A 15,135-nucleotide genomic window follows, 5' to 3' on the forward strand; every position below is an offset into this window, starting at 1 on the left:
TGTTATAGGCAAGTGTGGACAGTTTTAGTCATTCCTTACTGATTGGTATGCGTTTTATTTCCTTTTCTTGTCTTATTTCACTGGCTACAATTCCAGCACTATGTTGAGTAAGAATGAGAGTGGACATCCTTGCCTTGTTTGTTATTAGGAAGAAGAGCAGTTAGTTTGATATTAGCGGTAGGTTTTATGGTATATGCTCTTTATTAAGTTAAAGAAGTTCTATTTCTGTTTTTCTGCTTTCTGCTTTCTATCATGAGTAAGTGTTGATTTTTGTCAAATGCTTTTTCTATATCAGATTGATGTGATCATGTGATATTTCTTCTTTAGCCTGTTAATATGGTAGATTATACTGGTAGATGTTCCAATTCCAGTATTCAGTTGTCTTTATATCCCTGGAATAAACTCCATTTGGTCATTGGAGTTAGTATTATTATTTTTAAAAGTTTTTATTTAATCTCCCAGTCCTCATCATAACTATTTCACCCATCCCCCTACTCACCTCCCCTCTGGTAACCATCAGTTTGTTCTCTGTAGTTAAGAGTGTTTCTTGGTTTATCTCTCTCCCTTCTTTTTTTCCCTTTGCTTGTTTGGTTTCTGAAATTACACGTGAGTGAAATCATGTATTTGTTTTTCTCTGACTTTTAGTGTTTATCTTGAGAGAGTGAGATTGCACATGTGCACAAGCAGGGGAGGGGCAGAGAGAGAGAGAGAATCTCACTCAGGCTCTGTGCTCTAAGTAGGGCCTGATGCGGGGATTGATCCCACAAACTACAAGATTGTGACCTGAGTTGAAATCAGGAGTCCGGACGCTTAACCAACTGAGCCACCCAGGCACCCCTGACTGACTTTTTATGCTTCGCATTACGTTCTCTAAGTACGTTCATGTCATGTCAAATGACAAAAATTCATTCCTTTTCTGACTTAATATTCCATTGTGGGTATATATTCCATCTTCTTTATCCGCTCATCAATCAGTGGACACTTGGGCTGCTTCCATATCTTGGTTATTGTAAATAATGCTGTTGTGAACATAGGGATGCATTACGCATGAATTAGTGCTTCTGTATTCTTTGGGTAAATACCCAGTAGTGCAATTGCTGGATTGTAGGGTAGTTCTATTTTTAACTTTTTGAGGATGCTCCATACTCTTTCCTAGAGTGGTTGCGCCAGTTTGCATTCCATCGACAGTACACAAGGGTTCCTTTTTCTCTGCATCCTTGCCAACACTGTTGTTTCTTGTGTTGTTGATTTTAGCCATTCTGACAGGTGTGAGGTGGTAACTCATTATGGTTTTGATTTGCATTTCCCTGACGATGAGTGGTCACGAGCATCTTTTCACGTGTCTGTTGGCCATCTGGATGTTGTATTGGAGAAATGTCTGTTCATACCTTCTGCCCATCTTTTAATTAGATTAGTTGTTTTTTGGGTGTTGAGTTTTACAAGTTCTTTATATATTTTGGATTCTATCCCTTAATCGGATATGTCATTTGCAAATATCTTCTATTCTGTGGGCTGCCTTTTAATTTTGTTGATTGTTTCCTTCGCTGGGCAGAAGCTTTTTATTTTGATGAAGTCCCAATAGTTTCTTTTTGCTTTTGTTTCCCTTGCCTCAGGAGACATGTCTAGAAAGCTGTTGCTATGACTGATGTCAAAGAGGTTACTTACTGTGCTCTCTTCTAGGATTTTTATGGTTTCAGGTCTCATATTTAGGTCTTTAGTCCATTTTGAATTTGGTTTTGTGTTGGTGTAAGAAAGTGGCCCAGTTTCATTCTTTTGCATGTTACTGACAGTTTTCCCAGTACCACTTGTTGAAGACACTTTTTCCAATTGGATATTCTTTTCTGCTTTGTCTGAGATTAATTGACAGTGTAATTGTGGGTTCATTTCTGGATTTTCTTTTTTTTTTTTTTAATTTTTTAAATTTTTTATTTTTATTTAAAAAAATGTTTTTTAATGTTTTATTTATTTTTGAGACAGAGAGAGACAGAGCATGAATGGGGGGAGGGGCAGAGAGAGAGAGGGAGACACAGAATCTGAAACAGGCTCCAGGCTCTGAGCTGTCAGCACAGAGCCCGACGCGGGGCTCGAACTCACAGACCGCGAGATCATGACCTGAGCCGAAGTCGGACGCTTAACCCACCGAGCCACCCAGGCGCCCCCATTTCTGGATTTTCTATTGTGTTCTATTGATCCATATATCTGTTTTTGTGCTGGTACCGTACTGTTTTGACCACTACAGCTTTGTAATATAACTTGAAGTCTGGAATCGTAATGCCTCCAGCTTTGCTTTTCTTTTTCAAGATTGCTTTGGCTGTTTGGGGTCTTTTGTGGTTCCATACAAATTTTAAGATTGTTTGTCCTAATTCTTTGAAAATTGCTGTTGGTATTTTGATAGGGATTGCATTAAATGTGTAGATTGCTATGGGTAGCATAGACATTTTAACAATATTTTTCCAGTCCATGTGCATGGAGTGTCTTTCCATGTCTTTGTGTCCTCTTCTGTTTCTTTCATTGTGTTTTATAGTTTTCAAAGTGCAGCTCTTTCTCTTCTTTGGTTAGGTTCATTCCTAGGTATCATTGTTTTTGGTGCAATTGTAAATGGGATAGACTTCTTAATTTTTCTTTCTGCTGGTTCGTTATTGGTGTATAGTAATGCTACAGATTTCTGTACATTGATTTTGTATCTATGACTTCCCTGAATTCATTGGTCAGTTCTAGTAGTTTTTTGGTGGAGTCTTTTCAGGTTTTCTATATTGAGTATCGTGTCGTCTGCAAGTACTGAAGGTTTTACTTCTTACCAGTTTGGATGCCTTTTATTTTGTTTCATGTCTGATTGCTATGGCTAGGATTTCCAGTACTGTGTTGGATAACAATGGTGAGACTGACATCCCTGTCTTGTTGCTGAATATAGAGGGAAAGCTCTCAGTTTTTTCCCATTGAGGATGATACTAGCTGTGAGTTTTTCATACATGGCCTTTATTATGTCAAACTTACTTTGTTGACAGTTTTATCATGAATTGGATGTTGTACTTTAACCTGCATCTGTTGAAATGATCGTATGGTTTTGTTTTTTTAAATCGATGTGATGCATTACATTAATTTGCAAATACTGAACCTCCTTTGCAACCCGGAAATAAATCCCACTTGATCATGGTGAATGATTTTTTTAATGTATTGTTGGATTCAGTTTGTTAGTATTTTATTGAGGATTTTTGCACCCATGTTCATGAGGGCTTTTGGCCTGTGGTTCTCTTTTTAGTGGAGTCTTTATCTGGTTTTGGTATCAGGGTAATGTTGGCCTCATGGAATAAGTTTGGAAGTTTTCCTTCCTTTTTTGTTTTTTAGCATAGCTTGAGAAGAATAGGTATTCTTCTTTAAATGTTTGGTAGAATTTGCCTGTGAAGCCATTTGGCCCTGAACTTTGGTTTGTTGGGAGCTTTTTGATTACTGATTCAATTTCTTTGCTGGTTATTGGTCTAAGTTTTCTGTTTCTTCCTCTTTCAGTTTTGATAGTTTGTATGTTTCTAGGAATTTATCCATTTCTTCCAGGTTGTCCAATTTGTTGGCACATAGTTTTTCGTAATATTCTCTTAACTGTATTTCTGTGGTTCTGGTTGTTTCTCCACTCTCATTTGTGATTTTATTTGTTTGAGTCCTTTCTCTTTTTTTCTTGGTAAAGTCTGGCTAGAGGTTTATCAATTTTATTGATTTTTTTTTTTTTTTTTTTTTTAAGAACCAGCTCTTGGCTTCACTGACCCATTCTATTATTTTTTTAGTTTGTGTGTCATTTATTTCTGTTCTAATCTATATTATTTCCTTCCTTTTGCTGGTTTTTTGTTTTGTTTGTTGTTCTTTTTCTAGCTCCTTTAGGTGCAAGGTTAGGTTGTTTATTTGGGATTTTTTTTTGCTTCTTGAGGTAAGCCTGTATTGTTGTAATCTTCCCTCTTAGAAGTGCTTTTGCTACATCTGAAAGGTTTTGGACCACTATGTTTTCATTTTCATTTGTTTCCATTACTTCTTAATTTATTAAAAAAAAACACCTTTTTTGAATGTTTATTTATTTTGAGAGAGCATGTGTGTACATGCACAAGTAGGAGGGGAACAGAGAGAGAGAGGTGGAAAGGGAATCCCAAACAGGCTCCATGCTGTCATCCCAGAGCCTGACACAAGGCCCCATTTCACAAAACATGGGATCATGACCTGAACCAAAATCAAGAGTCAGACACTTAACTGAGCCACCCATGTGCCTCTACTTTTTAAATTTCGTCTTTGATTTCCTGGTTGACCCATTCATTGTTTAGTATGATGTTTTTTAATCCATGTATTTGTGGTCTTTCCAGATTTTTTCTTGTGGTTGACTTGTAATTTCATAGTGTTTGGTAAGAAAAGATTCATAGTATGATTACAATCTTCTTGAATTTGTTGAGGGTTGTTTTGTGGGCTAATGTGTGATCTATTCTGGAGAATGATCCATGTGCACATGAGTGTGTATTCTGCTGTTTTGGGATGGAATGTTCTGAATATGCCTGTTAAGTCCATCTGGTCCAGTGTTGTTCGAAGCCTTTGCTTCCTTGTGGATGTTCTGTTTAGATGATCTGTCCATTGATGTCAGTGGGGTGTTAAAGTCCCCTACTGTTATTGTATTATTATCAATTAGTTCCTTCATGTTTATTATTTACTGTTTTATATATTTGGGTGCTTTCATGTTGGGTGCATAAATATTTATAATTGTAGTGTTTTCTTGTTGGGTTGTCCCCTTTATTATTATTGTTTGTTTTTATTTTTATTTATTGTAATGTTTATTTTTGAGAGAGAGCTAGTGTGAGCAGGTGTGCGCACAAGTGTGGGAAGGGCAGAGAGAGAGAGAAACACACACACACACACACACACAGAATCCGAAGCAGGCTCCTGGCTCGGAGCTATCAGCACAGAGCCTGATGCAGAGCTCAAACCATGAACTGTAAGATCATGACCTGAGCTGAAGTCGGACACTTAACTGACTGAGCCACCCAGGCAACCTGTCATCCTGTGTCTTTTGATTGAAGTGTTTAGTTCACTTATATTCAAAGTAATTATTGGTAACTATGTATTTATTGTCATTTTACTACTTGTTTTGTGGTTGTTTCTGAAGATTTTCTCTGATTCATTCTTGTCTTTCTTTCTTTCATGGTTTGCTGGTTTTCTTTGGTGATATATTTGGATTTCTTTTTCTTCTTTGTGTATTTATTACTGGTTTTTGATTCGTGGTTACCATTAGGTTTGTGTATAACATCTTTTGCATATAGCAGTCTATATTAACTTGATGGTTGTTTAAGTTGGAACCTGTTCTTTACTCCTTTCTTCCTCACATTTTAGGTATATGGTGTCATATTTTACATCCTGTTGTTAGTTTCTTGACTGATATTTTACAGAAATATTCATTTTTACTGTTTTTGTGCTTCCTACCTTCATATTGTCATTTTTGGTCTTTCCTTTCCACTCAAAGAGTCACCTTTAATACTTCGTGCAGGGCTGTTTTAGTGGCCACTAACTTCTTTAGTTTTTGTTTGTCTGGGAAACTCTTTCTCTCTCCTATGCTGAATGGTAGCCTTGCTAGATAGAGTATTTTTGGCTGCAGGTTTTTCCCATTCAGCACTTTAAATATATTATGCCACTGCTTTCCGGCTTGGAAAGTTTCTACTGAAAAATCCGCTGGTAGCCTTACAGGGTTTCCTTTGTATGTAACAGCCTTCATTTGTCTTGCTGCTTTTAATATTTTTTTTATCACTATATTTTGCCATTACAATACGTCTTGGTGTGGATCTACTTTTGTTGATTTTGTCGGGGGTTCTCTGTGCCTCCTGGATCAAGATATCTATTTCCTTCCCCAGATTAAGGAAGTTGTCAGCTATTATTTCTTCAAATAAATTCTCAGCCTCTTTTTTTCTCTTCTTCTGGGATCCCAATATGAATGTTATGTTTGATGGAGTCACTGAATTCCCTAAGCCTATTCTTGTTTTGCATAATTCTTTTTTCTCTCTTTTGTCCAGCTTGATAACTTTCCATTACTCTTTTAGGCCATTAATTTGTTCTTCTGCTTCTTCCAACCTGCTGTTTATTCCATCAAGCATGTTTCTCATTTCATTTATTGAGCCCTTTATCTCTGCTATGTTATTCCTTATCTCTGTTAATGGTCTCACTGATGTCCTCCACTCTTTTCTCAAGTCCAGCTAGTATCCTTATGATCATTGCTTTAAATTCTCCGTCAGCTGTGTTTCTTAAAACCGTTCCACTCAGATCTCTGGCCATGGCCCTCCTGTTCTTTCATTTGGGGCAAATTCCTCTGTCTTCTCATTTTGTCTAAGTCCCTGTGCTTGTTTCTGTGTGTTAGGAAAGTGACCTATGGTTCCTGGTTTTTGAGGGTAATGACTTTATGGAGAGGTCACATAGTGCCCCGCAGTGTAGTATCTCCTGTTCCCCAAGGCCTGGCGCTGCCAGGAATGTCTCCACCGTGAGCTGCGTGTGCTCTGCTGTTGTATTCTGGCCACTTTACCTTTCAGGCTGATTGTCTGCAGAGGCTCTCTTTGCCTGTTGTGGGCAGTGTTTGGTCCCTGGCCTGAATGTGATGAGTTTTAACTGGGTGTGCCCTGATCTGCTTGTAAAATGAGACCTGTTGCTGCTGCCACCCAGAACTGAGGCCTTGAAAAACTCCTGGCTGGGGGGATGGAGGTTAGCAGGGGTTTAGTTTGGTCTTCTGGGGGAGGGACCTGCTGCACTGGGACTGTGGCAAGTGTGACTGGGAAGGGAGGTTCTTCCAGAGCATGGTGGGGGGGCGGGGAGGGCTTAGCGTCAGCATGTTAGGTAGTGAGTGTTGGTGCTGTCCTGGTTCCCACAGGTGGCTCCTTGTTTACCCTGCAGGGCAGAGGGAAGGAAATGCTGGTGGCCAGTGTCTTTGTTCCCAAGGGGGTCTCTCTGTGAACACTCTCTTTCTTGGACATGCTCTGTGATGAGCAGCTAACCTCCCTACTGTGTGCCTCAGGCACTCGTCAGATCTTGTTTCCACCCTGTAGGTCTGTTTTCTCCAAGAGTAGCAGCAGTGTCTTCTGATCTCTACCAGAGCCACTTACTCTGACCTTTAAAACTCCAGGCTTTAAACCCTTTGGGTGGTAAGAACTCAGGAAATTTGGAACCTTTTGCTTTGCGAGCCAGTTGCTCTGGGGATTCTTCTCCCCTTGCACTGCCCTGTGTGCCAGTATGTCTCTTGCCCTGCCCTCTTCAGTGACTGCAGCTCCCTCCCCACTGCAGGAGCCACATTTTCTCTCCCAGTCTGTGGCTCTGCTCTTCCTCCTCCTTCATGTGGCCTCTCCTCTGCCTCTAGTTGTGGAGTTTGTTCTGCCAGTTCTCAGATCAATTTCTAGGGTATTTGGGATGACTTGATAGTTATCTTGTATTCGTGGGACGAGTTGAGCCTCGGGTCCTCCTAGTCCGTGGCATCTTCCCCTCTCTCCTCTGATGCGTAATCGTTTTTGAGTTTTGCTGAATTTTACTTGTAATATTTTATTAAGGAATTTTACATATCTATTCATGAGAGATGGTGGTCTGTTTTCTAACTTTGTACCATATTTGTTTGGTTCATTATCAGGGTAATACTAGTTTTATAAAAAATGAATTTGGGATGCATTAACTCCTCTGGATTTTTGAAGAGATTGTGTGGACTTGATGTAGGTTCGTATTTAAACATTTGGTGGCCTTTATCAGTGAAGCTATCTTGGTCTGGAGCTATACTTTTTGAGAGTTTTTAAATTACAAATTCAATTTTTTGTATCTGCAGGGTTTTGTTTCTGATATTGGCAATACCCATACGTTGCCCTTTCAGCAATGCTTTAGCTGTGTCTCTGCATTTTTGATATGTTGTTTTTTCATTAGTTCAGTGCATTTTTAAGTTTCCCTTGATATTTATTTTTTGATCCATGGATTATATAGAAGCATGTTACTTAGTTTCCAGGTGTTCATTGATTTTCCTGTTATCTTTCTCTAATTTCTATTATGATTCCAGTGTGGTAGAAAACCTATCCTTTATTATTTCAATTCCCTTAAAATTTTTAAATGTGTTATTTATTTTATTTATTTATTTTTTTGAGAGCGAGGGAGAGCTCAAGCGATCACGTGTGCACAAGCAGGGGAGGGACAGAGAAAGGGGGACACAGCATCCAAAGCAGGCTCTGCACTGAGAGCAGTGATCCCAGTGGGGGGCTCAAACTCACAAACCGTGAGATCATGACCTGAACCTAAGTTCAGCACTCAACTGACTGGGCCACCCAGGTTCCACTCTCTTCAATTTTTTTGAGGTTTGTTTTGTGGCCCAGGATATGGTCTATCTTGGTATATGTTCCATGAACCCTTGAAATGAATTTGTATAGTGCTGTTGTCTGGAGTGTTCTATAAGTTGTCCATATCCCATTGGCTGATGATTTTGCTGAGTTTTGTATCCTTGCTGATTTTCTCATTGTTCATTTATTGACAGAGGATGTTGAGGTTTGCAGCTCTAGTTGTGGATTTCTCTATGTCTGTTTTCAGTTCTATCAGAGTTTCCTTCATGTGTATTGCAGCTTTGTTGTTTGGTACAAACACATTGAGGATTGCTGTAAGTTTTGGTGCGTATGTATATATATATATGTATGTATATACACATACATATATACACATATATATGTATATGTGTGTGTGTATATATGTATGTATATATACACGTATGTGTATATATACGTGTGTATATATGTGTGTATATATACACACACACACACACATATATATATATATATATATATATATATATAAAATGGAGGTATCATATGATTGAGTCACGTTATCCCATCTACTTTGTTAATCTGGGTTTTTTTAATTGGTATATTTAGAACATTTACATTTTTAAGCTTATTGACAAATCAGGACTTAAGTCTGTCATTTTGTTTTCTCTCTGTTTTTTGTTTTTGTTTCCTTCTCCCTGCCTTCCTGTGGGTTACGTGAATATTTTTTTATAATTTTGTTTTGATTTATTTTTAACATTTTTGAGTATATGTAGTCTTTTTAGTGGTTACTCTAGGTTTGCATTATATATACATAACTTATCAGAGTCTACTGGTGTCATTTTACCAAATAAAGGTAAGTGTAGAAACCTTAACTTCTACCTCTCTTTAGTCTCCCCTAATTGTCAGGTAATTAAATATTTCATCCACTTACATTTAGAACCATATCAGTGACAGTGTTATAATTTTTTTGATCGTCACATAAGTTAGAAACTTGAGAAAAAGAAAGCCTATTATATTTGCCTTTATTTTTTGTTACTATTTCTTTCCTCCTTTTTGATGTTCCAGGGTTTCTGTTTTTAAAAAATCATTCCCTTTTTGTTGAGAGAATTCTTTTAGTCATTCTTTTAAGGTATGTGTACTGGTGACAGATTCTCTTAGTTTGTTTTTTTAATTTTTTTTTTAACATTATTTTTGAGAGACAGAGCGTGAGCAGGGGAGGGGCAGAGAGAGAGAGGCAGGCACAGAATCTGAAGCAGGCTCCAGGCTCTTAGCGGTCAGCACAGAGCCCGACGCGGGGCTTGAACTCATGGACTGCGAGATCATGACCCGAGCCAAAGTCGGATGCTCAACCGACTGAGCCACCCAGGCGCCCCCAGATTTTCTTAGTTTTTGCTTCATCTGAGAACGTCTTGATTTTGCCTTCATTCCTGAAGGGTATTTCCACTGTGTGTAGGGTTCTGGGCGGATACTCCTTTTCATTCAGACCTTGAAAATTGTGCCACTTCCTCTGGCCTCCACCATTTTTGATCTGAAGTCTGTCATTTTTCTTGTTTATTTCATACACACACACACATACACACACACTTTCATAGGTAGTGTACTGTTTTCTTTCACTGCTTTCAAGATTCTGTCTTTAGTTTTCAGAAGTTTAGTTATGATATGTTTTGGGATAGATTTTTTTTTTTCCTGTTTGGGGTTTGCTCAGCTTCTTGAATCTATAGACTTCTATTTTTTACCACATTCGGGAAATTTTGAGCCTTCCGTGTAATAACTTTTTCAGCCCTCTGAGGCTCCTCTGGGAGTCTGATGACATGTGTGCTACATGTTTTGTTAGAGTCCCACAGGTCCCTGAGGCTCTGTTCATTGCCCCACCCCCCCCCCCCCACCAGTCTCTTTTCTCTCCATTCTTCGGAGTGGGTAATTTCTGCTGTTCTGTCTTCATGTTGACTGATTTTTTTCTTCTGCAATCTCTATTCTTCTAACTTATTCACTGAGTTTATTTTGATTATTGTATTTTTTGTTTCTAAAGTTTCCACTTGGTTCTTTATATCTCCTATTTCTTTGTTGAGTCTTTCTGTATTTTTCAGTTGTTCCTAGTGTGTTTGTGATTATCAGCTGAGCCATTTTTATCTTGGTTTCTTTAAAACCTTTGCTAGATAATTCTGACATCTGTATCATCTTAGTGTGGGCATCATCTCTTTATTGTCTTTTTTCACTCATTTGAGAAATGATGAGTGATTTTCAGTTGAAACCTGGACGCTTTTGTGTTACAAGTTTTATGTGGATCTTATCTAATGATTGCTTCGGTGGGCTTTCTGTGATAGCACTCTGGCAAAAGAAGTAGTATTAGGTTGAGGTAGAAGGCCAGGCCTTCTGCCCGTGAAGCATGGGGGCAGGGGGAGGTTGGGGCTCCTCGTTCCTGCTCTCCACCTGGTCTCCATTGACACCACAGCAGCTTTGTACCACTGGGTGATGTTGAAAGTCCTGATTCTGATACTATCCCAATGGCGAATTGGAGGGAGTCATCTTCACTACCAGGGGCTGGCATACAAGTCCAGGTTCCTCACCTGATCTTTGCTGTGGGATGAGGTGTGATTGTTATCACCCCACATGGATGAAAGTTCTAGCTCCTAATCCACCTTCTCTAACACTACTCCGAGTGGGTGGGGTGGGTGCCCTATTGCAGCCTGGCAAGTGGAAGTTTAGGCTGCCTACTTGGCCTTTGCTGGCCTAGGGGTCTGGGAGTCATTGTTTTTCTGTGGTGTGTGGCTAGAGTAGAGAATTACTGTCTAAAAGTTTTCTGTCTTGCCACGCTGGTCTTTTGGCTGCAGAAAGCAGGCTTTCATTGGGGCTTTATTCTATTTGTTGGTGTTTCCAGGTTGCTAGCTTCTTTAGCTCTGGACTATCTGAGGCACAAAGAAAACCCAGGGAACTTGCCACAATGTCATTCTTTGGGTTCCACAGTTGCTAGCTTGTCTTTTCCTCTGTCTTTCACTGCCTTCTTATATTTGTTTTACAGACAACGTCCAGGGATTTTCTATTTCGCAGAGGAATGGGAGGAAGAACCTCTCCTCTGTCTTCCCAGAAGTGAAAGTTTCATCTTTGTGTTAGAAAGATGTTTTCATGGGGCCTAGAATTCTGTGCTCTATACAGTGTGAGAAGAACATTATTCTTCTAATACCTGAAAGATGTTACTGTGCTGTTTTCTGTTCCGTGTTGTTTCTGACAAGAAGTCTGTTGTCAGTTTTAGCTTTGTTTCTGTATACATGTTTTGTTTTGTTTTGTTTGTGTGTTTTACTCACTGTTTTATGATGCTGTCTTTATCACTGTCCTAAGCAGACTGAGTAGTTTTTGTGTAGTTTTCTCGTGTCTTTTACTGTTTGGGACTTACTGAGACTCTTAAATCTGTAGACGTACTGTTTGAAATTTGCATGACTTCTAGTCATTTAAAAAATTTTTATTTTTGTCATTAGAGTAATGTTAAACTTTTTGGTGCACAGTTCAATGAATTTTAACACAGGTATAGATTTATGCAAACCACCACCTTTTCAGGAAACAAAACTGTAGCATCATTCTAAAAATCTCCTTTGTGCTCTCTATAGACAGTCATTATTTCCTGAAATACTCTGTTCCTTCATACTCCAATTATATGTATTTTTAGGGACTAACTTGGAATCCCACTGCTCACTGATATGCTAATGTTTTTGTTGTTCTGAGTTTGTGTGTGTATGTGTTTCGTTATGGATTATTTCTGTTGCTAAGTCTTCAAGTTCACTAATGTTTTCTTCTCTTCTGTCTAATCTGTTATTAATCTCATCTGTGTTTTTCATCTCAGAGATTCTACCTTTCACCTGTAAAGTACATTTGGATCTGTTTCCATGGCTCCCCCTAACATGCTTTTGCTTTTTTCTACCTCCTTGAACACATGAATGTGTATATAATTTATTTTTTAATGTCTTTGTCTCTTGATTTTATTATCTGTGCCATTTCTGGGTCTGTTTCTGTTTATTTTCTCCATGTTATTGGTCATTCCTGCATTTTTCATGCCTTGTAGTCTTTAATTAGAATGTTATGTTTTTGGGTGTGGAAGGTTTTTTTTTTTTCTTTTTGATTCCTATAAATATTTTTGAGCTTTATTCTGGGACACAGTTGTATCAGTTGGAAAGAGTTTGAACCTTTCAAGGCTCTTTGTGAGGCAGGTACTGAGCAGGATTTAGTTTAAGGTGAGTTTCTCAATCTCAGCACTACTGATGTTTGGAACCAGATAATGCTTTGTTGTGGGGGGTGGCCTGGGCTTTTTGTAGGATGGTTAGCAGCATTTGTGGCTCTACTCACGGGATACCAGTAGAACCAGTTAGTCATGAGCTAAGAATGGTTTTCACGTTTTTTAGAAGTTGTAAAAAGGAAGAAATGTGTAACAGAGACCCCTGTACATGTCCAACAAGACCAGAATATTTACAGAAAGGCTTTGAACTTGTTGTATGGACACTTTTTTTTTTTTTTAACTGTTTGAGACAAATGGTAGTATAAGAGAAAACCTATTTTTCCCAGTATAAAGAGAAGGTAAGGGCACAAGCTTTGAAAATGAAGAAAATATTTGAGTTCAGCATGTGTCATCCATTTAATTTGACATTGGGCAAAGTTTTAACTCTCTGAGTCTCCGTTTTTCTCTTATGAAATTGAGCCAGTATATATTGATCACTTAGGCTTGTTGGCGAATTAGGTGAGAATGAATGAAGCTAGCTCAAGGTGTGACACACAGTAGCCATTGTCATTAATTCATTTCAGGAGTGTGCCCCTTATTTAAAGTAGTCCGTGGTGTCTGTATAGCCATATTTTGCTAATTTGGAGGATTATCATCTGTTATCTTTCAGGTCACGCAGAAGGATTTTGTATGATGTGTACCATGCAAGCACATATCACCCAGGCACTCAGTAATCCTGGGGATGTTATTAAGCCGATGTTTGTCATTAATGAGATGCGGCGTAAGTATCATCGCTAGTAATTTATTTCAGTATTTATTAGGTAATTGGTCTTAATGGCCCAACTGGTAAAAGATGAGCCCCTGGTGTATTGCAGAAAACAAACGTCTTATCATACGTGGATATATCTTTAATTCATAACAAATTTTCAGTAAAATGTTTAGTATAGAAACACATTTTGAAACCCTAAAAGATGACAGTGTAATAAAGTATTCAGTTTAGTATAAGCAAATTTAAATTTTTAAAACTCACTTTTTTAATAAAATCATTGGTAAGTTTTGCAGTGATTTTTTTTTCCCCTAGCTATTTGGATTTCTATGCTGAGTTATAATATTGTCCCATAGGTTTCTTTAAATATTTTTGGATTCATTTCATTTCAGTGAATATTAACCTGTAGCGTCAGGAATTATCAAACTTGAGTTAACTCTGCTCTTAAAGCAACATTTAAACTCATAACTGAGCAAATTTGTAGATAAATTTTGCTTTTTCTATTTAATTTTTAAATGACTTTAAAATTTTCTTTTGCATTATAATGATCCTGATAGGGTGCGTGAAATTTTTTAACACACTTTCTGTGTGTTTTTGCAGTAAACTTTTACATCATCTTAATTAACTGAGTTAGGAGAAAAAAATGCATGCAAATAAAAAGGAAACCCTAACTGTTAATCTGGAATCTAGCTGCGTAATTACAGGGGTGGATAATTATACAGTGACAATCTATAATCCTTTTGCCTAAAAAGCTGCTCAAGATTAAGAGGTGTTCTATTGGCCCTTGGCTTTATTAACAGGCCAGAGGAGACAGTGCAAACATTTTTTAAACAGTGTCGGATCCCGGCAGAATTTTAGCCAGGGGTAATTTTGTTTGTTTAATTTTGTGTATATAAAGAACGATTAATATTTTTAAACCTAGACTTTAAGAAAAGGTCATTGCTGTTTGCACCCATATTCACGATCTCACATAACCCCCTGACATGTGGTTGGATCATGAGATTGCCATTTTTGTAGGCAGAACTGGCGGAACACTGGCAGTTTCCTGTGACTCCAGCGAATTTGTATTTCTATATATTCATCTATAGAACTTGCTCGGTTGATGCTTTATTGTGACATTGTTTATATTCTTGCGTTTCATTATGTCATTCTGTCTTGCAGCTGCTCAGTTAGAAATAGGGCTGCAGGGCTGCCGTGGAACTGAGATGCGGGGTGTTCTGTGGGTTATTGGGACAGAAGTGTAGACATTTATGTTTGCCGTGAATTCTCTTAGGGAGCCCTAGCACCAAATTCAGTAGGATTGTGGGCACTAACGTAACATTGTGCACAAATTTTTGAGACCATACAGCCAAAGTTGAATTTAGTCAGCTATAATTTTATTAACTTGCTGATGACCTAGAGTCTCTGGGCTCTCAGGAGCTCTAGCCCACATGCACTCGTAATGGTCTTCAGGGGCATGGTTCTAGCCATTCTCAGGCAGTTTGTGTTAGTCAACTCATAAAGTAATTACAGGCGTTTTCTAACCGACAGATGGTCACGGGATGGAACGTCTGGGGGGATGGGGGCACAGCCGAGGTGGATTGTATGTGATGATAAAGCTCTGTCTTCACTTAAACTTCACAGGTATAGCTAGGCACTTCCGCTTTGGAAACCAAGAAGATGCCCATGAATTCCTTCAGTACACTGTTGATGCTATGCAAAAAGCATGCTTGAATGGCAGCAATAAGTGAGTACAGCAAAGCATCGCTCACGTCTTCCCTCGACATCGCTGGCTTACCGAGTTCAGCCTCGCCTTTTATGATGAATGCGCAGAGCTCTGTGTTTGCTTCACTTTTGACCTTGCGCTGCCTCTTCCTCACATGATTGCCATTATTTTT

General features: G+C 38.5%; 1 protein-coding gene across 5 annotated transcripts in view; it reads left to right on the forward strand.

Moving 5' to 3' along the window:
• Positions 1–15,135, forward strand: part of USP42 (ubiquitin specific peptidase 42) — a 74,455-nt gene that overhangs the window by 41,774 nt on the left and 17,546 nt on the right. For all 5 annotated transcript variants that reach the window (XR_008294473.1, XM_053212904.1, XM_053212902.1 and 2 more), the window contains 2 exons: positions 13,163–13,273; positions 14,882–14,984. Coding sequence is in view for 4 of the 5 variants with exons in the window: in XM_053212904.1 (XP_053068879.1) it covers positions 13,163–13,273; positions 14,882–14,984 (214 nt within the window). In the remaining variant the exon portion in view is untranslated. The remainder of the gene's footprint in view (positions 1–13,162; positions 13,274–14,881; positions 14,985–15,135) is intronic.

This window comes from Acinonyx jubatus, chromosome E3 (assembly GCF_027475565.1).
Source record: "Acinonyx jubatus isolate Ajub_Pintada_27869175 chromosome E3, VMU_Ajub_asm_v1.0, whole genome shotgun sequence".
Lineage (NCBI taxonomy): Eukaryota > Metazoa > Chordata > Mammalia > Carnivora > Felidae > Acinonyx > Acinonyx jubatus.